The 25033-nt window shown below is 43.9% G+C and overlaps 1 protein-coding gene across 4 annotated transcripts in view; it reads right to left on the bottom strand.

The window, feature by feature from the left end:
* ARHGAP15 (Rho GTPase activating protein 15) overlaps positions 1 to 25033 on the bottom strand; it is a 711254-nt gene that overhangs the window by 390933 nt on the left and 295288 nt on the right. For all 4 annotated transcript variants that reach the window (XM_084809673.1, XM_084809680.1, XM_084809663.1 and 1 more), the window contains exons 7-8: positions 19340 to 19438; positions 13933 to 14059 (exon numbers count right to left, since the gene is read on the bottom strand). In XM_084809673.1, coding sequence (XP_084665799.1) covers positions 13933 to 14059; positions 19340 to 19438 — 226 coding nt within the window. The remainder of the gene's footprint in view (positions 1 to 13932; positions 14060 to 19339; positions 19439 to 25033) is intronic.

Below are 25033 nucleotides of genomic sequence, written 5' to 3'. Positions count from 1 at the left end.
CTGAGATCGTACATTTTGCACAGTATACATGGGGTGGGGGGAGCAGCAACAAGCTGGATCACCATCTGGGAGGGAATGTGGTGGCGAGGGTGGGTAGGGGGGACTAGGAGATGTTATTCCTGCTCCCCTAATGTGCAAACTGAGTCACTTTGCATAAAGATAGGGCACTCCCTATTTTCACCCCACAAACGTAATGCTTGAATCGAATCTGTGATGAACTCCTATATACTCATGTAGCTCAACAGTGCCACCTAGAGTGTCTGGGACTTTGAACCCCTGCAGTGAAGCCTCTATAAGCATATATCCTGGGCTTTGTGAATAAACATTCAGAAGTTAAGCTCTTTTTAACAAACAGGTCATGGCAGAGAGTTCTGACAAAATGTGGTCCACTGGAAAAGGAAATGGCAACCCACTCCAGTATTCTTGTCAAGAAAACCCCATGGAACGTATCACAAGGCTAAAAGATATGACGCCAGAAGACGAGCCCCTCAAGTCGGAAGGTGTCCAATATACTACTGGGGAAGAGCAGAGGGTATTTCCAAGTAGTGCCAGAAAGAGTGAAGTGGATGGGCCAAAGCCAAAAGGACACTCAGCTGTGGATGTGTCTGGTGTAGGGATGTACGAAAGTCACTTACCTTTTCGCAGCTTGGCTTTGTGGTGGGGGGGAGGCGCTTCGCTTCTCCCCCCGAAGTTCAGGTGAGGGGGGGAGGCGCCCCGCCTCGCCCGGCTGAAATTCAGGCCGGGAAGAAGCGCCCCGTCTCCCCCGCCGCAAAATAAAAAAGTGGGGGAAAAAAAACCACCCGTGATAGGCTACGTAACGATTAACGTAGCCTATCACGGCTAGATTTCCAAAGTCAGCCATGATAGGCTACGTAAATCGTTACATAGCCTATCACGGGTGTTTTGTGTTTTTTTTACTTTATTTTGTAATGGCGGCGGCGGCAGCTGGTCGGAAGACCAGCCACCGTCCCCGACGAAACGCCGCCGAACTCCCGCCAGGACCCGCCGCTGAGAGGGACATTCGAGGGAGGTAAGTCCCATCCCGGGGAGGGCGGGGGGCGGAGAATTTCACCAACAATTTCGGGGGGCTGAATGCATTGGCATTCGGCCTCCCCGAGAGTCATGGAGAAATTCTCCGCCATCCCTAGTACAATCTGAGAACGATAGAATGATCTCAGTACGAATCCAAGGCAAACCATTCAACATCACAGTAATTCAAGTCTATGCCCCAACCACTGATGCCGAAGAAGCTAGGTTGATCGGTTCTATGAAGACCTACAACACCTTCTAGAACTAACACCAAAAAAAGATGTCCTCTTCATCATAGGGGATTGGAATGCTAAAGTAGGAAGTCAAGAAATCACCGGGATAACAGGCAGGCATGGCCTTGGTGTACAAAATAAAGCAGGACAAAGGCTAAAAGTTTTGTCAAGAGAACATGCTGATCATAGCAAACACTCTTTTCCAACAGCACAAGAGGCGACTCTACACATGGACATCACCAGATGGTCAATATCGAAATCAGATTGATTATGTACTTTGCAGCCAAAGATGGAGAAGCTCTATATACAGTCAGTAAAAACAAGACCTGGAGCTGACTGTGGCTCAGATCATGAGCTTCTTATTGCAAAATTTCGGCTGAAATTGAAGAACGTAGGGAAAACCACTAAACCATTCAGGCATGACCTAAATCATATCCCTTATGAATATACAGTGGAGGTGAGGAATAGATTTAAGGGATTAGACCTGATAGACAGAGTGCCTGAGGAACTATGGACGGAGGTCCATAACACTGTTCAGGAGGCAGCAACTAGGGATGTATGAAACACCTACCAGGCTCCGCACTGGGCAATCCACAGGGGGGGGAAGGCGATCCGATCCTCCCCCCCGGAATCCTGCCCAGCTGGCTCCACTCCACGTCCAAGCCACGGAGCCGCCAGCTGGCTCTGGCCACCCGCAGCCAGACAACCGGACACTGGGGAGCCCTGCAGGGACGCAAATGATGGCTGTCATAGCCGCTGCCATTTGCGTCCCTGCATTGAGCCGTGATAGGCTACGTAAAGATTTACGTAGCCTGTCACGGCTAAATTTTAAAAAACACCGTGATAGGCTACGTAAATGTTTATGTAGCCTATCACAGCTGAGTAAAAAAAACACAACAACACGCGTACGGAAATGGCAGCGCCCATGGGCGCTGCCATTTGCGTTCCTTATTTTGGCACGTCTTAGTCTGCGTAAACATTTACGTAGACTATGGCGAAAATAAGGGGAACGTTCCCCTTATTTTCGCCGTAGTCTAAGTAAATGTTTACGTAGACTAAGACGTGCCAAAATAAGGAACACAAATGGGAGTGCCATGGGCACCGCCATTTGCATACATGCGTTTTTTTTTTTTTTTACTCAGCCGTGATAGGCTATGTAAACATTTACGCAGCCTATCACGGCTGACTGCAGGGACGCCCCATTTGCGGGCCCAGCCAGCCAGGATTCAGGGGGGGGACGGAGCGCCTCCCCCCTGGCCAGAATTTCAGGGGGGAGGGACGGAGCGCCTCCCCCCTCGGCCAGAATTTCAGGGGGGAGGGACGGAGCACCTCCCCCCCCGGCCAGAATTTCGAATCAATTTCGTTAAAAGGTAAGTGACTTTCGTACATCCCTATGCACTGCCTTAGATGCTGGATGCAGCATCCTTTAACTATTTCAGCACTTTTTTGCATGAACACACAAGTCATACATGGAGGTCTCTTTCTATGTGAATATTACCCATGCTGGATCTGGGTGCAGATGTATAAAGTTATATCTACCAAATAATTTCTGGCTTAAATATTCATGCTGTTGGAGTTTTCTAAAAACATATTTCACATCAATATTAAGAAGAAACATGGTGCATTTTTAAATTCCAGTATGAACAAATGATAAATGCCTATCATGTACTACAGAAATGGCTATTTTTAAGCAAAATTACATAACAAAGTTAAATAAAATTAGGGCAAAGCAAATACAACTAAGGAAAAATAACATTACAACCACAAAGTGTATATTTTAATAGAATGTTCATGCATAGTTTATTTCTCCCTTCTAATTTTTGTGTTGTTGTTGTTGTTGTTCAGTCGTTAAGTTGTGTCCGACTCTTTGTGACCCCATGGACCATAGCACGCCAGGCCTTCCTGTCCTCCACTCCCTCCCGGAGTGTACTCAAATTCATATTTGTTGCATCGGTGATGCTATCTAGCCATCTCATCCTCTGAGGTCCCCTTCTCCTTTTGCCTTCAATCTTTCCCATCTTCAGGGTCTTTTCCAGGGAGTTTTTTCTTCGCATTAGGTGGCCAAAATATTTGAGCTTCAGCTTCAGTATCTGTCCTTCCAATGAGCAGTCAGGGTTGATTTCCTTTAGGATTGACTGATTTGACCTCCTTGCAGTCCAGGGGACTCGTAAGAGTCTTCTCCAGCACCACAGTTCGAAAGCATCAATTCTTCGGTGCTCAGCCTTCCTTATAGTCCAGCTCTCACAGCCATACGTTGCTACTGGGAAAACCATAGCTTTGATTATACGAACCTTTGTCGGCAAGGTGATGTCTCTGCTAGGGATGGCGGAGAATTTCTCCCCGAAACTTCGGAGGGCCGAGCGCCAACGTGTTTGGCCCCCCGAAAAAGTTTCAGGGAGAAATTCTCCGCATCCCCCCGCCCCCTGCACCTCCCCCGGGACGGGACTTACCTTTCCCGAATGTCTCTCCCGGCGGTGGGTCCGGCCGGCGGTTCGTCGGGTCTTCGTCCGGGGCGGGAGCGGCAGCCGGTCTTTCGACCGGCTGCCGCCGCCGCCATTCCAATAAAAGAAAAAAAAAACGCCCCCGTGATGGCTAGATTTGCAAAGTCAGCCGTGATAGGCTACGTAAATCGTCACGTAGCCTATCACGGGTGACTTAAAAAAAAAAAAAAAAGCGCGTATGGCTAATGGCGGCCCCCATAGGGAGCCGCCATTCCCATTCCTTATTTGGTTGCTGTAGTCTACGTAAAGATTTACGTAGACTACAGCGACCAAATAAGGAACGCGAATGGCGGCTCCCTATGGGGGCCGCCATTTGCATAAGCGCTTTTTTTTTTTTTAAAGTCACCCGTGATAGGCTACGTGACGATTTACGTAGCCTATCACGGCTGACTTTGCAGATCTAGCCATGATAGGCTACGTTAATCATCACGTAGCCTACCACGGGGGCGTTTTTTTTTTAATTTTGCGGCCGGGCGAGGTGAGGCGCCTCCTCCCCGGCCTGAATTTTGGCCAGGCGAGGCGGGAAGCCTCCCCCCCGGCCTGAATTTCGGCCAGGTGAGGCGGGAAGCCTCCCCCCCGGCCTGAACTTCACGGGGGGAGCAGCGAAGCGCCTCCCCCCCACCGCGAACAAGCTTCGAGGACAGGTAAGTGACTTACCTTCGAGGACAGGTAAGTGACTTTCGTCCACCCCTACTTTGGCCACATCATGGGAAGACAGGATACCCTGGAGAAAATGCTGATGCTAGGGAAAGTGGAAGGCAAAAGGAAGAGGGGCCGACCAAGGGCAAGATGGATGGTTGATATCCTGGAGGTGACGGACTTGACCTTGGGGGAGCTGGGGGTGGCGACGGCTGACAGGAAGCTCTGGCGTTGGCTGGTCCATGAAGTCACGAAGAGTCGGAAGCGACTGACCGAATAAACAACAAAGTGTAGGTCTAGCCACAGCTCCCCTCCCCAAAATACAACCTTATCGGTGATGAAATAAAAGCTTCTATTTTAATATTTTCTGTGTTTCTGAATCTTTACATAGCCTATCATGTCTTTTTTTCTTTTTTTTTAAACCTAGCCATGATAGGCTATGTAAATCTTTACGTAGCCTATCACATCTTTTTTTTTTTTTTTTTACACAAGTCTGGAAATGGCAGTGGCGGCGGCTGCTGCCACCTGAAAGATCCTCCCCAGGTGAGTCTCATCCCAGGGGGGATCCGCGGGGGGAGCGGGGGGCAGGCCGTTCCACCACGGAGTTCGGGGGGCCAAATGCACTGGCATTCAGCCTCACCGAGATCTGTGGCGGAATTCTCTGACACCCCTACTGTCAATAGCCGTGATAGGCTACGTAAATATTTACGTAGCCTATCACGGCTCAATACAGGGACGCAAATGGCGGCGTCTATGACAGCTGCCATTTGCGTCCCTGCAGGGCTGCCTAGCGGCCGGATGTCTGGCTGCGGGTGGCTGGAGCTGGCTGGCAGCTCCGTGGCTTGGTCACAGAGCGGAGCCAGCCGTGCAGGATTCCGGGGGGAGGGACGGAGCGCCTCCCCCCACCGCGGATAGCCCAGCATGGATCTAGGTAGGTGTTTCGTACATCCCTAGAAGGAAACGGTGGCCATTAGGGATGTCAGAGAATTCCGCCATGGATCTAGGTGAGGCTGAATGCCAGTGCATTCAGCCCCCCAAACATTGTGGCGGAATGGCCTGCCACCCCCCCTCCACCCCCCTTGGATCCCCCCCCGGGACAAGACTTACCTGGGGCAGATCTTTCTGGTGGCGGAGGTTCCGGCGGTGGCTCCGATGGCGGTGGCGGCTGGTCTTCCGACCGGCTGCCGCCGCCGCCATTTCCAGTCTTGTTAAAAAAAAAAAAAAAAAGATTTACGTAGCCTATCATGGCTGGGTTTAAAAAAAAAAAAAAGACGTGATAGGCTACGTAAATCTTTACCTAGCCTATCATGGCTGGGTGGGTTAAAAAACAAAACAAAACCGCGTACGCAAATGGCAGTAGCTATGGCCGCCGCCATTTGCATTCCTTCTTTTTGGCTGTCTGAATCTACATAAATATTTACGTAGACTATGATGGCGAAAATAAAGGGAAACGCAAATAGCATAGCAGGCTAAAACTTTTTTTTTTTAAGATTTACGTAGGCTAAAACGATGAATCAAAAAGGGACGCAAATAGCGCCCGCTACGCTATTTGTGTTCCCCTTTATTTTCACTGTCATAGTTTACGTAAATATTTACGTAGATTCAGACGGCCAAAAAGAAGGAACGCAAATGGCGGCAGCCGTAGCCGCCATTTGCGTAAGCGGGTGTTTTTTTTTCCCCAGAGCGCGGCCAGAAATCCAGCTGCGGATGGCTCTGGGCTGGGCTGGGCCTGGCTGGCTGCTTTGTGGAGCTGCCGCGGAGCACAGCTGGCCATCGAGGATTCCGGGGGGAGGGACAGAACGCCTCCCCCCCACCATCAACATAATCCGCGAAAGGTAAGTCACTTTCGTACATCCCTAGACTGGCCATCCATTTGTATTTATTATTGTTTATTTTGGAATAAAAATAGAATTCCAGAAACTTTCCAGGAATACTTAAAATATTAATAAGAGGAAGAATGAACTGAGTAAATGTGAGGCCATAAGGAAATGATGGAGAACAGGTTGGAAATATACTGCTTTTGGAATGCATTTCATTACCAGGCCTGTGACTGTGCATTTTGAGTCAAATGGCTCTCAGATTAATACATAGCCAAAGGGCACTCTTCCTACTGAGAAGCCATTTGTTTCCATTTGGAATAAGTGTGTATCTGTGTTTGTGTGTGTGTGTGTGTGTGTGTGTGTAGGGTGTATCCATAGCCTGCCCTCAACATAGAGAATACATATAGGCTTAGTTCCTTTATCATCCCTAAGAAGTCACTGCTGAAAAAGGCAGAATGAGATCAGAACCCAAGTGTGTAGAACTACATAGCCATCCGGTGCATTGACATTTCACTAAAGCCGCATAAAAACGGTCTCCTTTCCAAAGATATAGCGGTAATTGACAACTGAAAACTTAGAATTAAAGTTCCATTGAAGTCAGCGTGAGTTGCTCCTGAACAGTGATGTGTAAATTCCCCTGGCCCAGTTTGAAATTGGTCCAAGTCAATCAGAATAATTTGGATGTTTGAAATGAATCAGAATATAAATTGGACCATCAATAGGATTTAGAGTGCTCCCTGATGTCCCTCCCGCCCCCACAACCCCATATTGCTAACAGTCCTCTTTCCCACACTTTCTGGAGTGGCAGAAAAACCTCCATCATTGTGGAGGCCTCAAGTTTCAGATCTCAGACATCACGGCAAGCATTCACAGCAATGTTCAGATCCTCTTGGAGCCATGGGAAATACAACTCGGTGGTTTCTTATGTTGCCACACATGTTCATGACAACATCTTGAGCATAAAACTTGAGGAAGAAGGGCGATGGTGGCACCCCAGCGCTCTCACCCTGGCCTCCTCTAGAGAAGGCCAGGGTGAGAGGCTGGGGGCTGACTGCTGAGGCCCTTTTTCCCTGCACCAGCCCTTGACAGCCGGTGTGAGAAAAAGGGGCAGCTTGAGCAGCTTGTGGGCAGGCAGGGCGAGCAGGAAAGCTTGCTGAGCAGGTCTGGGCTGTGCAAGCTGTGGGGGGCAGTTTGTCGAGCTCCCCCCACCCCGGACGGAGATGGGCTTATCCATCCCTAGATAAACCAGGAGACAGGATTGAGGTGAAAGCCAGAAGTCAAGAGTGAAGGACAAATCAAAGGATACAGCAACACACTAGGGTTCAGGAAGACCTTGTTGCTCAAACACGCTTCATTACAGGGGTGGCCAGCTTGTGGGCTTCCAGATGTTTTGACCTATAACTCCCATCAGCCCTAGCCAATGGTGAGGGATCATGGGAATTGTAAGCCAAAACATTTGGAAGGCCAGAAGTTGCCCGGCCCTGCCTAACTGAAATCGAAAGCCCTCTTATAGTTCTTCCAGTCCAGGGGGATCCTACAGTCAGTCCAAGGCCTGAGCGTACTAAATTGTCTATACTGAGGCTGCTACGTGCATTTCAATAGCTCACCATATATATATGCAGGGATGTCAGAGAATTCCGCGATGGATCTCGGTGAGGCCGAATGCCAGTGCATTCGGCCCCCCGAAATCCATCGTGGAACGGCCTGCCACCCCCCGTGGTGGCTCCAGCAGTGGCTTCGGAGGCGGCAGCAGTGGCGGCTGGTCTTCCGACCAGCTGCCGCCGCTGCCATTTGCAGTCTGTGGTGTGTTTTTTCCCCCCCATAGACGTGATAGGCTACGTAAAGACTTACATAGCCTATCACGTCTGGGTAAAAAAAAAAAAACGTTTACACAAATGGCGGTGGCTACGGCCGCCGCCATTTGCGTTCCTTATTTTTTGCCATCTAGGTCTACGTAAATATTTACATAGACTAAGATGAAGACAAGAAAGGGGAACGCAAATAGCATACTGGGTGCTATTCCCCTTTCTTGTCTTCGTCTTAGTCTACGTAAATATTTACGTAGACTACGACGGTGAAAAATAAGGAACGCAAATGGTGGCAGCCGTAGCCACCGCCATTTGTGTACGCTTTTTTTTTTTTTTTTTACCCAGAGCCCTCCGCGGCCGGAAATCCAACTGCAGACAGCCCTGGCCTGGGCCTGGCCGGCTGCTCCACGGAGCTGCCACGGAGCACAGCCGGCTGTCAAGGATTCTGGGGGGGAGGACCGGATTGCCTCCCCCCCCGTTGATGATTCTGGGGGGAGGGACAGAATGCCTCCCCCCCACACCATGAACAGAATCCACAGAAAGGTAAGTGACTTTCGAACATCCCTACATATGGGGCAGCCACACACAAAACCAATTACTTAGTTTGAGTGTTGACACTGACAGCTCCTGACAGTAGGGGAACCAAGACATCCAGTTTGTGATCCACACATCCCATTCAGACTCATCACTTCTTCCCAGAACCACATTTACAGTAGTGTTAAATTAAAAGTTGATTCAGGAGACTAATTTCTTCCTTGTCACGTGTGGCTTTTGCTTTCTCTATGCTGCAGGATCTCTGTCAAATTAAGTTCTCTAAAAAGGTCCAATGCCTGATGAATTATCATTCTATTTCTGCCATGCTTTTGCAAAGGAACCGCAATCTATTTTGCTGAAAGTGCAACAGCTGCTGGATACTGCTAAATACTAGTAAACTGAATTTACCCTTAAGGAAATAGTAATAGCATCATAGACGTCTGAGGGGGAAATCAGAATAATTGAAGTTAGAGTAAAATCATCACCTTTTGGTAAGCTGACCTTTTGATAGCCACTGCATTCACACAATAATGGACAAACTGGATGAGAAGTTAAATGTGTGATTGCATTTAGTATGGCTAGTGTGTTCATTTAAATGAACAACTCCAGGCGCAGAATCAGAAATGGAACTGGGGCTTGCAAACTTGGGAGAGTTAACCCTGTTCCCCTGAGGGTCCTGGCAACCCCCTCCCCCAGCTGCTATTTGCCCTGGAAGGGATGCTGCCATTGGCACCAAGAACATTAGATCCTCCTGGGGCAAATAGCAGCTCAAGGGTGTGGGGAGGTTGTTGGGACCTTGAGGAAGAGTTAATCAGTATCACCCCTCTATGCTCTGCAGTTCCATTCATGATCCTTCCCCATGGCTGTTATTTAAAAGGGGGGAAAACCTAGATGTAATCTTGCATTTACGATATCATTGAGTTTGACCCTAAGAAAGAAATAATGCACCTAAGCCAGAACAGCTGTTTCATACCATCAAGTGAACCCTGGCATTTGCAGTTATCATATGATAAACCTATAAGTCAAACCTAAGCCAAGCAACAGCCTCATATAAATGTACATATGCAGAAGAAAGTGGGTGGCAATTCCAAAATAATATTTAACTTTTCCCATTTTATGGCCTGGAAGTGCCCTTACACTGGATTGACTGTGATTAACTGTGACTGTGGAATTTGGCCACATACTTAAGAAATGTCTTTATGGTTTCTAAAGGTAAACATGTGAGACTAAGAGGATATTAAAGCCAAACTACACATTACTCACATATGTGTATTTCTTTCTGCTGTCAGTATCTTTTTTTAACTGAAAAGCAGCCTCAGAGTTAACCTTTGGCAGGAGAATAGCAGTGTGGGGAGGGGGTGTGGCTGCTTAATTTTTTTGCTTCCTCCTGTCTGTTGTCTCAGAATTGCCCCCCCCCCACCCCCAACTGCTTTTCCACCTGTGTGGGAATAAATTGGGGAACACGCTTGGGAGAGTGCAATCTTTAGCAAACAGTGATAGATTAAGTACCTTCCTCCCCACACCCCCCACTCCCACCTCACTGGCTGCACTTCCATTTCCAGTGCCAGCCTCCAAGGCTGCTTTTCAGTGATAAACTCTTAGAAACATACAAGTGCCGATAATATGTGGTGTGGTCCCAACTGTAAAGGCTCTTTCAGATGGTGACCATGATCCAGCAAAACTGCAAAATTTGCAGCTTACACTGTCAGTTGTGACAACGTAAGGATCCATGCTCACATGGGATGAAAACAGATCTACAGCAGATAATAAAATCCCAATGCTCTTGTAGCCTAAAGACTGCTGGATTGTGGAGTATGCTGAAACAGGCTGCATTCTTTGACAGCCATCAATGAAAATCCTGTATCTTAGTAGTTTGCTGTACCAGAGCCATTATATTTATATTTATATTTATTTAGCCATTATATTTAAAAGAATGAACCCCAAGGGGGGAGGGGGGTGAATTGTGCAAACTGCAGTTCTTGCCTACAATCAGAATCTTCCTTAGCATTTCAATTTACTGATTTGTTGCAGTTTAATGTGATATAAATATTATTTTTTAACACACACACACACTTAATTCTTAAGTTTGCGGACAGTGGCCAAGAACAGGAATATTTCAATTTTTAAAACACCTTTCGAAATGCCCTCATTGCAAATACTGCACATATCGTCTTTGTGCTCTGCAGTCAAACTGGACAATGGAACGACCACCTGTTAACTGCTAACAACATGTCATTACCAGTTCTCATGCCTTTTTAAAGCAATTTTGGCTCTGGCTGCCGATAATTCTGGCGACGATACTGGTGTGAACATTAAGGGCATAGAAAGCCAAAGGCAGAAAACTGACAATACAGTTTGTGCTTTGACTACTAATAAGTAAGCGAATGCTAACATTTTTCTAATTCCACATAATTACTGACTCTCAAGGGGCCAAAAGAAAATTCCAAATACATATTTTTAAGGCAACTCGATCTACAGTATTTAAACATATACAAAGCTTAAATGAGTGTGATTTCATATAGGATTGTTTCTACTTTCAAAAACAAAGTTAAAGCACAACAGGGGCTCCTTGAAACTTTTTGTAGTTCAAGTGCTGGGTTGCATGCTAACTTTATATCATTGGTGGGAACTTGATCTGTCTTCTAAATCATTACTGAAGAGATGTTAGAATTATGATGCCAAGAAGCATAAAAGACAACAACAAATGGTGAGACAGCTTAATGGCATTCTGCCAAAAAAATGGCAAAGAGGTAGAGGCCCTTGGATTATATCTGTTCACCATGAGCCATTTTTAACTAGGGTTGAACAAAGCAATGATAAAGGGAGCTTTACAAAGCTGAAAAAGAGTGAGGTGCACATCCTAACAGAAACGAGTAGAGAAACTTGTGATTGCTACAGTAATAAAAAACATTCAATATTATTTCTAGATGGATATATAATACTGGGACATTACATGCACTGTCCGCTGGAGGTTAAATCGGTTTGTTCAGCTATTTCTATCTAAGCTACCTATCATATCAGGTATAGCTAACAGGGACCTCCATGTTCCAGAGAAAAGCTGTTGTCTTCATATCCTACCATTTATTTATTTGTTACAGTTATATCCCTTCATCTCCTCCAAGGAGCCCAAGGCAGCACACATTTTCCCCCTCCTCTCCATTTTATCCTCACAAGAACCTTGTAAGATTTGGGTAAGAATCAATGACTAACCCAAAGTCACCTAGTGAGCTTTAGGCTAAGTGGAGACTTGAATATGGGTCTCCCCAGTTCCACTCCAACACCCTAATGACTACACCACACCGGCTTCTAATAGTTATAAACTCCATAGTGGCATCTAGTTAGATACTAGTGGAAACAAAATGACTGATGGGCCTTTGGTTGATCCAGAAGAGCTCTTCTAATGATACTACACTGAACTAAACAGCCAGTCCTGAAATGTGGGGTTCCTTCAGTCTATTTGCTCCCACATGAAGTTTCCACTGAAATGAATTTGCTCCAGGGAGTCAACTGAGATTTCCTCACAGGTGGGAAAATCTAAAGACACAGACTAAAGTCTTATTAAAAATCAGTTGTTTTTCCATATCATGATTTCAAATGCTTTTGTGTAGCCAGGGCCAGCCCTACTATGAGGCAGACTGAGGCAGTTGCCTCAGGCAGCAAATTTGTGGTGTCATAAAAGGGCAGCAAATTATTAGTTATTTACCTTGTCATTATTGTATTTCTACTGTCATGGAGGGGGAGAGGTGCTTATGGCATTTTCCGCCACATGTACCAAAATAATTAATTTAACTTTGGGTACTATGCACCTTAACTTGGGTGGTTGGGGGGGGGGACCATTTACTGCTCTGCCTCAGGCAGCAAAATGTCTTGGGCCGGCCCTGTCTAGTAAATTGGGCAGCTCCTGCTGCTTCTAAAATAAATCCATATGTATTTAATACTAACTTTGTACCTTTAAGAACATAACAAGAGCCTTGCTGGATCAGGCCAAGTGTCCAGCTAGTCCAGCATCCTGTTTCCCCACAATGGAGGACAACTAGCCCTGCTGAAAAAGAAAAACCTTCAGCTGGGCACCAAAAGGTATAATGCAGGAGCTTTTAGGCACCTCCTTCTCCCCTCTTGCGATGGCTTTTGACAGCCAGTGGAGGCAAGTTGTTGTATACTGCTCACTCCACCCTGAGGATAAAATCTGAGATCCTAAATTTCTTCTCCAGACCATTAAAAAAATGGTACAAAACAAAGAGGAATCAATCAGGAATGCCCCCTTCCCATTCAGTGCTTCAGTACCTGGCGTCCCTTAAGGAGGGAACAACCTCCCCCCGCCCCGCATCATGGGCATTCACTTGGTGACCATCTTCTTTTTCAGAAAGGCACATGGTTTCCCCAAGCTCTGCACTTCCTTTGCACCCACAGGGTGGTGCAGACTGGTTCGATCCACTCCAGACTGGAGGAGGGCAATAACATTTGACTTGCTTTCTACATTTTCTTGTCTGGTGGGCACAGTATACTGGTCCAAAGGGTGGCCTTTTCTCTAGCCTTGTTTGGTGAGTGAACTCAGTACTTCATCCTAATCATCAGAGGGCTTGATATATCCTGGATTTCTGGATTGGAGATAAGGTATCAAATTACCCTGCTTGTGTTACACTTCAGTTCTTGAATGCTGGGAATTGTAGGACATTTTTCTGTCTAAACATGCATAGGATTGCACTCTCAATGACTTTAAAAGGGAATGAAACAAATTCATGGAGGATAAGGCTATCAATGGCTAGTAGTTATGTCAGTGGCTATACACTACCTCCAGGATCAGAAGCACTATGCCTCTGAATACCAGTTATTGGGGAACAACAGCAGGATAGGGCTATTGCCTTCAGGTGACTTGTGGGCTTCCCACAGGCATCTGGTTGGTCACTGTGGGAAACAAGATGCTGCTGGACTAGATAGGGCTCATCTTCTGTTCACTTTGGTTATCCAAAACTCTTTGATATCCAAATGCATTTTATGAGCTTGTTCAGCCAGCTTATGTGTGTAAATAAATACTTCTGATATTCCTGTTCATGTAGGAGAAGCCACAAACTTATGCAAGGCATGTCCCCCCAATATTACACTCTTTGTGCATGTACACCTCTTGCATAAACAAATTATTTGCATACCAAGGCCAGCTGATATATCATCTGTCTGAACCAGTTTTAAGTTTCTCTCCTGGTTCCATGTTAATGTACTAAATGAAAAAGTACTCTCCTTTATCCCTTTGTCTTCTTAGGCAAATGCTTTGGATGTCCTCCAAATCACTCAGATAGCTGCCTGAATTGTATTACAACATCAGTCAAGCTATGACTTAATATTTATTTAAATATAAATAACAGGAACTTACTTAAAGATCTTCTGTTTTCTGTTTTTAGTTCCTTAGAATCAGCATCAAGGTTGCTCAGCAGTTCAGAACTAGAAGATCTTGTAATTTTGACCTCATTCTTCCTTGACATGTTACTCTTTTCTTTGGGCTAGAAGAGAAAAAATGAATAATAAATATATAAAATAGTATGTTTTTTTTTTTAAAAAAAAAAAACATATTTGATACAAACTACTGAAAGACAACAGAGACCTAGAAAACTAGTATAGACTTATCATATTTGACAAAATAAATATTTAGAGAAGCATGATACAAAATATATTCAGCATAATGCTACTAAAATATGATACTAAAATTAGAATTTAATTCTTCAAATAAAAATAAAGAAATAGAAAAGTGTATATTAAGCACACTTGCCTGAAAATATTAATCAATAAGGACTTTTTCTCAAGTCAATACATTTAGGATCCAGTTCATAATATCTGTGGGGCACACACAATCCAGCAATGCTGAGCACTTAAAATCCAATTTCCATGTTTAACCATTTTCCTTTGGAGTGGAGTCAATGGAAATTAAAAGAGCTTAACTGTCGTGGAATTTGTTAGCGGAATATTTTTCACTAGCTGTTAAATGATTTTCTTGTTGCCTTGATGTTTCTAGATATTTGAATTTATTAAAGGACCAAGGCTCCAACCCCATGCACACTTACCTGGGAGGAAGCTCCAATACAGCAGGAATTACTTCCAAGAAAGCATTCAGACAGGGCTATACATTAATTTCTTGTCTTGCTAATGTGTATTGTATTGTATTGTATTTATTTATTTATTTATCTTCATTTCTATACCGCCCAATAGCCGAAGCTCTCTGGGTGGTTCACAAAAATTAAAACCAAAGAGCACACAATAAAAACAATACAAAATATATAAAACACTAAAACCACAGTAAACAATACAACCAGAATAAAACCAGAATAAAACCTAGCAGCAGTACAGGGATTTAAAATACAGATTTAAAACAGCAAAGCTAAAAGTCTAAAGAGCTAAAAATGCTAAAAAAAAATAAAAGATTGTTATGTATGCTGGGACAGAGATTTAAATTCAGGTTACAGTTTCTCATGTGTCAGTGTACAGAATGACTGAGAACAAGAATATATTTATTTCATGTTTATCATGCCCTTCCTCTGAAGAACTTAAGGCAGCATACATAGTTCCCTGCAACCCATTATTTCCTCACAGCAACCCTGTGAAGTGGGTTAAGGTGTGTGAGAGATTGACTGACCCAAGGGCCATCCAGTGAGAAATTTGAACCCTGGTCTCCCCAGCTGTAACCTCACACTCCAGCCATTACACCAAACTGATGTGTATAAGAACAGAAGATGCGAACTTTCATTCTGATCCTTAGATCAATTTACACATGGGTACCTCTTCCACTCATTATTACAATGAAAGGGCAAGGAAGATTTGTGTGTGCCAAGGAATGCAAGCATGGATTTACTTATTCTATTGCAATAAATAAGGGAGAAGTTAAGTTATATGCATGTATTTAAGGGTAAATGGCAGAAAATCAAATAAGGTTAGCCAAGCTTATGTCCTACTGAAGGTTTGTATAAGTGGCAGCAGATATGCTCCAGGTGACGAAAAGTGCAGTCCTATATATTTCTATTCAGAAGTAACCCCCATTAAGTTCAATGGAACTTTCTCCCAGGTAAATGTGTATAGGATTGAAGCCTGAAGTTATTAAGTGCTTAGATTGTCCTCCAAGATTGCAGGAGGCATTGTTTAAAGCTCTTTGGATATTAACATTATGTAACACTACTATAGTGCTTTCCATTTCAAAGTGCTTTACAATTCTTAACTTATTGAATTGTCTATTAGTGCTTTAAAAGAAGTGAGTAGACATTAAAATGCCACCAAACCAGTCTCTGTAAGGTCTAATTAAAAATGCAGCAACCAAGGGTGACTCTTCTCAAAACTAAAAAGGATATATATCCTGCACAAATAGTTCTAGCATAATTAGGAAAGATGAAATGTGAAATGTATATTAAGTGTGGTGAAAAGTGTACAGGAAAAAAATATAAACAGAAATTGAGAGAGGGAGCAATTAAAATGGTTGTCAAAAAATACAGCCCTAAAAGACCAGTGAGAGAGAGAGACATAACAGCAATCAGATACAAAAGAATATTTGCTAGTACCATTCTAGTAATTAATAATATGAAAATGCATAAAAGACTCATATGTATTAATAGTTGTATTGAAGATTATATACTACTGTATAAATAGAAAAAGTAAAAATTCATTAGTTCTTAAGCGCTTCTGTGCCTTAAGAACCCACAGTAAACCAGTGTTGTCATTATTTCACAGCAATAAATGCACCAATCTGTTTTAGGATAGGATCAAATGGAATTTTAGTCGAGCAACCCTGTTTGACATTTTAAAAAGTAGAGACATACATGCTTTGTATATTGATTAGGGGGGAGGGCTGACTTTTTAAGTTCACTTCCTTTCTTATCTAAAACCTGCATAGATGTGCAAGCGCATGAAGCTTGAATGACTGTGTTAGGGATGGCGGAGAATTCTGCCACGGATTTCAGTGAGGCCGAATGCACCCGAAATCCGTGGCAGAACGGCCTCCCATCCCCCGCCCCCCTGTGGATTCCCCCCCGGGACTAGGGATGTACGAAAATCACTTACCTGTTCGCAGATTATGTTTATGGTGTGGGGGGAGGCACTCCGTTCCACCCTGCCGGAATCCTCCGCGGGTGGCTGTGCTTTGCAGCAGCTCCGCGGAGCAGCCGGCCAGGCCCAGCCAGGCCAGAGCCGTCCGCAGCCGGATTTCCGGCCGCAGAGGGCTCTGGGGGAAAAAAAACCAAAACGCATACGCAAATGGCGGCGGCCGTTCCTTATTTTTGACGACTTAATCTACGTAAATAATTACATAGAGCATTTGTGTTCCTTATTTTGGGCCGTCTTAGTCTATGTAAATAATTACGTAGACTAAGACGGCGAAAATAAGGGGAACACAAATAGTGTAGTGGACGCTATTCACGTTCCCCTTATTTTCGCCGTCTTCGTCTACATAATTATTTACATAGACTAAGATGGCCCAAAATAAGGAACACAAATGGTGGCGGCCATAGCCGCCGCCATTTGCGTAAGCCTTTTTTTTTTAACTCAGTCGTTTTAGGCTACATAAGTTTTTACGTAGCCTAAAACATCTGGGTAAAAGAAAAAAAGGCATACGCAAATGGCGGTGGCTGTAGCTGCCGCCATTTGTGTACGGATTTTTTTTCTCCTACCCAGACGTTTTAGGCTATGTACAGTCTTACGTATCCTATCACGTGTGTGTAAAACAAAAAACAAAAACTGCAAATGGCAGCGGCGGCAGCTGGTCGCAAGACCAGCCGCCGCAGCTGCACCTGCCGTTGCCGCTGGAGCGGCCGACGGCCGGAAGATCCACTCCAGGTAAGTCTTGTCCCGGGGGGATCTGTGGGGGGTAGTGGGGGGGCTGGCAGGCCGTTCCGCCACAGATTTCGGGGGGCCGAATGCACTGGCATTCAGCCTCCCCGAGATCCATGGCGGAATTCTCTGCCATCCCTATCCGGGATGAAGCTTACCTGGGGTGGATGTTCCAGTGGTGGTGGCTCCGGCGGCGGTAGGGGTGTCAGAGAATTTCTCGCTGAAACTTCGGTGGGCCGAGTGCCAATGTATTCGGCCCTCCGAAGTAGTTTCGGGGAGAAATTCTCCGCACGCCCCCCCCCCGAAACCCCCCCCCCGGGATGGGACTTACCTTTCCCAAATGTCGCTCCCGGTGGCGGGTCGCAGCGGTTGTTCGGCAGGGCTTCGACAGGGGCAGCAGCCGGTCTTTCGACCGGCTGCCGCCGCCACCATTCCAAGAAAAGTAAAAAAAAAACGCCCCCGTGATAGGCTACATGACGATTAATGTAGCATATCATGGCTAGATTTGCAAAGTCAGCCATGATAGGCTACGTAAATCGGCACGTAGCCTATCACGGGTGACTTAAAAAAAAAAAAAAGCGCGTACACAAATGGCGGCCCCCATAGGGAGCTGCCATTCGCGTTCCTTATTTGGTTGCTGTAGTCTACGTAAAGATTACCTAGACTACGGCGAAAATAAGGGCAACGCTATTTGTGTTGCCCTTATTTTCGCCGTAGTCTACGTAAAGATTTACGTAGACTACAGCGACCAAATAAGGAACACGAATGGCGGCTCCCTATGGGGGCCGCCATTTGCGTACGCGCTTTTTTTTTTAAAAGTCACCCGTGATAGGCTACGTGACGATTAACGTAGCCTATCACGGCTGACTTTGCACATCTATCCATGATAGGCTACGTAAATCGTCACGTAGCCTATCATGGGAGCGTTGTTTTTTTAAAAAACTTTTTATTTCGTGGCCGGGCGAGGTGAGGTGCCTCCTCCCCGGCCTGAATTTCGGCCGGGCGAGGCAAGGCGCCTCCCCCACGGCCTGAATTTCGGGGGGAGAAGCGAAGCGCCTCCCCCCCACCGCGAAGCAAGCTGCGAGATGAGGTAAGTGACTTTCGAGCACTCCTACGCGGCAGCGGCGGCTGGTCTTTCGACCAGCTGCCACGGCTGCTATTTCCATCCTGGTCTTTGCCGTGATAGGCTACGTAAGTATTTACGTAGCCTATCACAGCAAGCCAAGCAAAACAAAAAACCAAAACCCCCAATGTATGCAAATGGCAGCGGCTACGGAGGCCAAGATTTGCTTTCCATATTTTTCGCTGTTTTAGCCTATGTAAATATTTATGTAGGCTATTATGGCGGAAAAAAAGGGGGAAATAGCGTAGTGGGTGCTATTTGCATTCCTTTTTTTTTCGCCGTAATACCTTACGTAAATATTTACGTAGGCTAAAAAGGCAGGAAAAAAAGGAATGCAAATAGCACCCACTACGCTATTTGCATTCCCCTTTTTTTTCGCCGCGATAGCCTACGTAAATATTTACGTAGGCTAAAACGGCGAAAAATAGGAAATGCAAATGGCGGTCGCTGTAGCTGCCGCTATTTGCGTATGCTTTTTTTTTGGTTTTTGTTTGTTTGCCTGCCGTGATAGGCTACGTATATACTTATGTAGCCTATCACGGCAGCCTGGCTGGACGCATATGGCGGCCGCTATGGCGGCTGCCATTTGCGTCCACAGCAGCCAGTCTGTGGCCAGAACTCCAGCTGCGGACGGCCCTGGCTGGCTGCTCCTTGGAGCCGCCACGGAGCGGAGCCGGCCAGGCAGGATTCTGGGGGGGAGGACCGGATCACCTCCCCCCCGTTGAGGATTCCAGGGGGAGGGACGGAGCACCTCCCCCCCACCGCGAATCAATCAGCGAAAAAGTAAGTGACTTTCGTACATCCCTAGACTGTATGTTAATTAATAAAAGCAACAGCTAAAACAAATACATACCAATCTGTCAATTGCATTTTTGATAGCATGGAACCACCCCGTTATGATGAAGTCAATATCTGATTGAAGAAGGACCTCATTTCCTGATACTGTTGTGATCTAAATGACAATGGGAAAATCACAGGTAAGCAAACTGTATGATAGATATTTTTATTTTCATGTCATTCATTTTGTAACACGTCTTCCATAATTTGATTTTTTAAAATGCCATTCATTCTTTCACAAAAAAAATAAAAAGTTGTTATTTAGCTTGTCTTTACTTAAAATTCAGGAAATTGAGACACAAGACCTCTTTGAGAATAATATATCCAAGCAGTAAAAGGCAAAGTTCATATTTTAAAACTTTTTGTTTCTGGACTGATTCCATGACTTCCCAATGTAAAACTGTCAGTGAGTCAATTGGCTGGGCATGCCACTACTGAATGTGCTGAAATAAATTTTTAGAATAAGCTGCTTTTGGGATTAAGATAGTTGCAGATTTTAACCTAAAGCAAAAGTTTGGGGCAAATTTGGGGGTTCCTGCTCAGGCAGAACATTTAACAAAATTCTGTGGGAAGCAAAAATAGTTTTTCTTATACTTGAGATATTTGCTCCGAAAGGTTGTTTTAGGTAAAAGTTGATGACAGCCTTAACACCAGCCACAGGCCATATACTATTTAGCACCCAAAGAAAACATATATGGAGGTTGTTCATAAAGGTGTACTATAGGTGTCATTTGCTTCTCACTAGTAGTGGATTTCCTGTAAGAAGTCCAGGCCCAAGGATTTCTCTACACATTTTTTTTTTTTTAATACTAAAGTTTCTATCCCATTTTTCTCCTCCAATGGATATGTTCAGAGTGGCTAACACGACAGAATAAGCAAGAAGTGAAAAAAACAATAATCAGTTCCAATCATTAAAAATAACTAAGGGTGGTATACAATTAACTCCTCCAGCTGACTGAATGATGAGTGTGATTCCCTCTCCCTACTGCAGACACATACCATCAAAATCTGCTCGGGAGAACTGGAGAACCCTCTGGAGCAGATTTTGGGGAGGCATGGGGGGGTGCTGCAGGGGAGAGAAGAGGTGGGGAAAGTCCCTTTGTGCAACTGGACATCCATTCACATGATGATGGATTTCACCCTAAGTAAACAACAAACATACCTCTAGACTAAAAATAGCATAAAAGGAATACACAGAGCCAGAACCAGAAGATAATAACTTAAACAGCAACAGAAGCAAAGGCTTGTCAAACACGAAAAATCTTCAAATACCAGAACACAAATAAAGAGGTCAACAGGCAAAACTATAGCAATCCTATAGCTCTTAACCTTTGAAATGATCCCCACTAAGCTCTATGTAATGTTAGGAAATTGAATTCAAAGTAGCCTATTCTTACAAGAAAGTACTTCGTCTAAGAATATTTCTCAGTACCTCTACCTCTATAAACTTAAAAAGCCAGGCAGAACAGAGAAAAGGCCTGCAGTACACAGTATGCTTGCTACAGGGATGTTGCCTAAAATTCCCTTTGCATGACAGATGGATCCCATCCCTGCCATAATGTCTAGAATTATTTACTGCATGGCGATTCACAATACGATAGGAATGATCCATGTGATAAATCTTCTTGACACTGTGGCCAGGAATGGGCTCACTCGCCATGGGGAGGCCATTTTGCAGGCATCCCTAGGAAGCCTAAGGTGCTCTGGAGCTAACTCTTGTAAATTAACAGTTGTTCTAAAACTCTACATCAAGTATTGCATCATTCCAGGTGTTTTGATCCTAAGGGTCTATTTTGGTGTAATGCCTTACATTTACAGATTTGGTCTGTAAAGGGAATTCAGATGTTTCTGTCAGCAAGCTCATTTTTAATCTATTATGAATCCATTTTCTCTTCTACCTGTCATCTCCCTTGCCAAGTGTCAGAACAATCTAAGGCTTTATTGATTGACCCTCCTCATCTCGAGAAAACCTTCCAGACAGGGGTCCCAGAGTAAGTAATAGCTACAACTTAAAATAGAAGACAGAGCATTTAAGATGCTGATGGCACCAAGCCTGGAGATGGTTCTATATTAAAAGGTTCCTGCTCTTCTTTCCCTCTGCTATTATTATTCCAGAATCTCCACTACCCATGACTGACTAGTAAATAAGGGGCTAGGGTTGCAATCCTATGCACACATACCTGGGAGTAAGTCCTATTGAACATAGTGGGACTTATTTCTGAGTAAACATGCACAGGATGAGACTATATGGAACTTCAGAATAATTAATTGTGATTTGCAAGGAAAACAGAATAGACAAGGAATATTTAGAATTCCACCCATGATATTTCTAGGCAGGAACCACTCACCCAACCCTACTCAATTATGTTAATTTCCAAAATAATATCCTGGGTAAATCTTAAAACAGCTGTTGACTATGGCAGGTGTTCACACACATACACACACACACACACACACACACATACATACATATATATATAATATTATATATATATATATATATATAGAGAGAGAGAGAGAGAGAGAGCTAAATATCTATGTTGTTGGTGAGTGGTTGTGACCTAAATAAGAGGATTCCATTATATTCTATGCATCTGAGAAGTATGGATATAATGGGCATTCATGCTCTGACATAAGAGACATATTTTAGGGATGTGGCATCTTTTGTGAGTGTTCGTGTTGCAGAAACAGTACAAAGGTAACTAGCTGATGGAGCCTATCTCTAACACTTTTCAAGTTTACAAATTTTCATTTTGGGTGGCTTTCAGATGTTTTATATAACACCACAAATGTATTAATGTGCACCAAGATACATGAATTAGACTAAACACAATGGTCAATCCAATCTAGTACATCTTTTCCAGTACAAACAAACCACCACTTAAATTATAACAAGAAATAATATTTTCAAAGTAAAAGCAACACACATAATTAGAGTGACTTTATTTTGAAGGCTTAAGCAGGAAACAACATAGTTCACTCTTCCGTTGAGTAAATTTGAGCTTTATTAAAATACAAGTATTTCAGTATTGCATAAACATTTGTACCCTTTATGATATGTAAAAGAGATACTTCAGTGCTAACAAGTCCAAAGCAACATTCATTTTGAAAGTGTCTTTGTCTTAATGTGCTGTTTGTAATAATCATATATAATCGGTGATGTATGAATATATCAGCAAAAGTAGATCATAGTAGAACAGGGAGAAGTGAAGTGAATTCATTCAAAATACTTTCTGTTTCAAGACACAATTCAAGTCCCTTTCTCTGTAATCTTCAGAGTTACTAGACAGTTTCAAGAAGACTGCTACTGCTCTCTACAGTTTAAATGCATCCACTTCTTAATTACAGTCAGTAATTGACTTTGTTCTGCTTCGTCCTATGCAGTCCGAGGAAAGCAGTTCCAAAAGCTTTGGCTTGGTGAGTTACGTTAAACTGTAGGTTTTCTAGCCACTTTTATATATTTCCTACTTAGAAGTCCTGATTAAAAATTCTTGGAAGGAATTGTTAAAACCATATTTGCATTTGTAACAATAACATTTTTAAGACCATTGGGAAAAGAGTTCATGGGGAAAAAATGCTGTCTTTGGCTTGAACAATCTATACTTGAAGCCCTAAATAATCTATAACTAAAAAAAACAAGCATAAATGTCTCCATATTAAGGAAATGTTGAACATCTCCCTTATCAACCATGGATAAGAAAACACAGGGCTAGAGAAGTATGAAAAGGAAATTTGCAGAAGTCGCCAGCAAAAGCCTTCTATTTCACTTTTATTTTGCTTCTTATTTAATATCTCTAAAAAATATACCTCCAGGTTGACTGCATTTCATTTTTCAAGGCACACACTCCAAAAGATAAACTGTATTTATAATGGAATGGTTTGTTTGTTTGTTTGTTTGTTTAAGCTGCTTCAATAATACTGCTCAACATCCCAGGATCTCCACGCAGTTTACATCAAAACATGATGATGAGCTAGCTAGTGTTCTCAGTAGTACTGCTCAAAGGAATTAAGGGCTTGCACAGTCCTCTGGCTTTAATTTAGGTATTAGTTCAAGCAGGTGGTTCTGTGTCAGGGCTCCTGTATCCTCCTTCAGCCTCTGTCACTGATTCACTAAGTTGATTGTGTGTGTGTGTGTGTGTGTGTGTGTGTAAATTAATGGGCTGGATCCTATACAATGCTTCTGAAAAGCTCTTGAAATGTTGGCAGGAGGGTACTGATATCTGATTATATTTGTGAATCAGTCAGGTAAAGGCATCCTGATTCAGGAGCTGATATGAAATAGCTATTACCTAATTATAAATTGAATTCAAGCATTCCTAACATCCCCCCAATTTGGACTGGTGTCCATGTCGATGTCACCCATTTAATTAAGTTCCCCCCTCCTCCCACTTCAAATGTGCAAGAGAGGGCAAAGCAGAAGGGGGAGGAAAACATCTGAATGTGTTGAAGTATGAACAATTGCATGCAATATTGAAGCTGACCAATGGTAACTCTCTCTCTCTTTCTCTTTCAGCTGGCTTCCCCCATCTTCCTCCACTCTCCTTTTCTTTTTCAAAGCAGGAAATGAACAGTAACACGGCTAGGAGAGAAACACTTAAGCAAAGTATCAACCAGAATAAATCACCCAACATTACCTCCCTTGTTTGTTTCATGGGAGTTATCTAGCATGTATTCTGCTCCTGCTCTCTCCTTTCCCTGTTATCAAGAAGAGAACCAGATCCAGCATAATAGAAAACACACAATGATCTGTAAGGCCATTAGCTTTGGAACTGACTTGTGACTTATTTCTCAACCCATAAGAACTTTAGAGGAGTCCTGCTGGATCAGGCTAAATGCCTATTTAGTCCAGCATCCTCTTTCCCGCAGTAGCTGACCAGATGCCTGTGGGAAGCCCACAAGCAGGATATGAGGGCAATAATCCTCTCCTGCTGTTGTTCCCGGCCACGTGGTATTCAGAGCCACCCTTTTCTGTGATGCTGGGTGGAGCAGTGGTGAGCCAATGCCACTATCACCCCACCACAACCCTCAGTAAGCAACTCCTATGAATAAGTGGGCTACTATTTGATTATTTCTGCAATGGGGAACAACTGTTGGTTTACCTTCTGACCTAAGGGAGCTTCTCCAGAGCCAGTCTTCTTAAGATTGGTTGGCCTTTCATCAGCTTCTTCCTAGAATATGTTATAGGTACCAAATCACATGGTGATTAAAATTCTGTGTACAGTGTTCTGTGATCCAGAAGAATTATGAAAATGAAGAAATTTGCTTATTTTGTGTAATTTATCCTGCTTGGCAAACAGTGCAGAAAGAAGAAGAGCTACTAAGGCACCAGAAGCCCTGTTCCTTACTGAAAATCCTGTTTAGGCCTCACTCTGGTTTCTTAGATTTTATATCACCAGGCATTATCCATATACCTTCAACTTGCTTTTGCAGCCTTAAGAACTGAACATTTGCTTTAACCTCCCCCCACCCCTTATTTCTCAGGATGCTGAATTATGCACCATTACTGATTTATGTACTTATGGGGTGCACTTCTGGAATAATGATAAACACACTGATCAGTCAAGACAACCACAATAAAGACACTGAAAATAAAACAACTTCAAGTTGACATTGTTCATTTTCTTAGATGGTTTTCAGATCTAGTGATGTGATTCCTCCAGTCTCAGTTTTACACCTAGCTTCCATCTATGGCACCCTTTTTTTCATATCA

This window comes from Heloderma suspectum, chromosome 1, assembly GCF_057233095.1.
Source record: "Heloderma suspectum isolate Gila_16-S chromosome 1, 16-S_ref, whole genome shotgun sequence".
NCBI lineage: Eukaryota > Metazoa > Chordata > Lepidosauria > Squamata > Helodermatidae > Heloderma > Heloderma suspectum.
The sequence above is the reverse complement of the archived record's forward strand: the minus strand, read 5'-3'. Positions and strand labels throughout refer to the sequence as shown.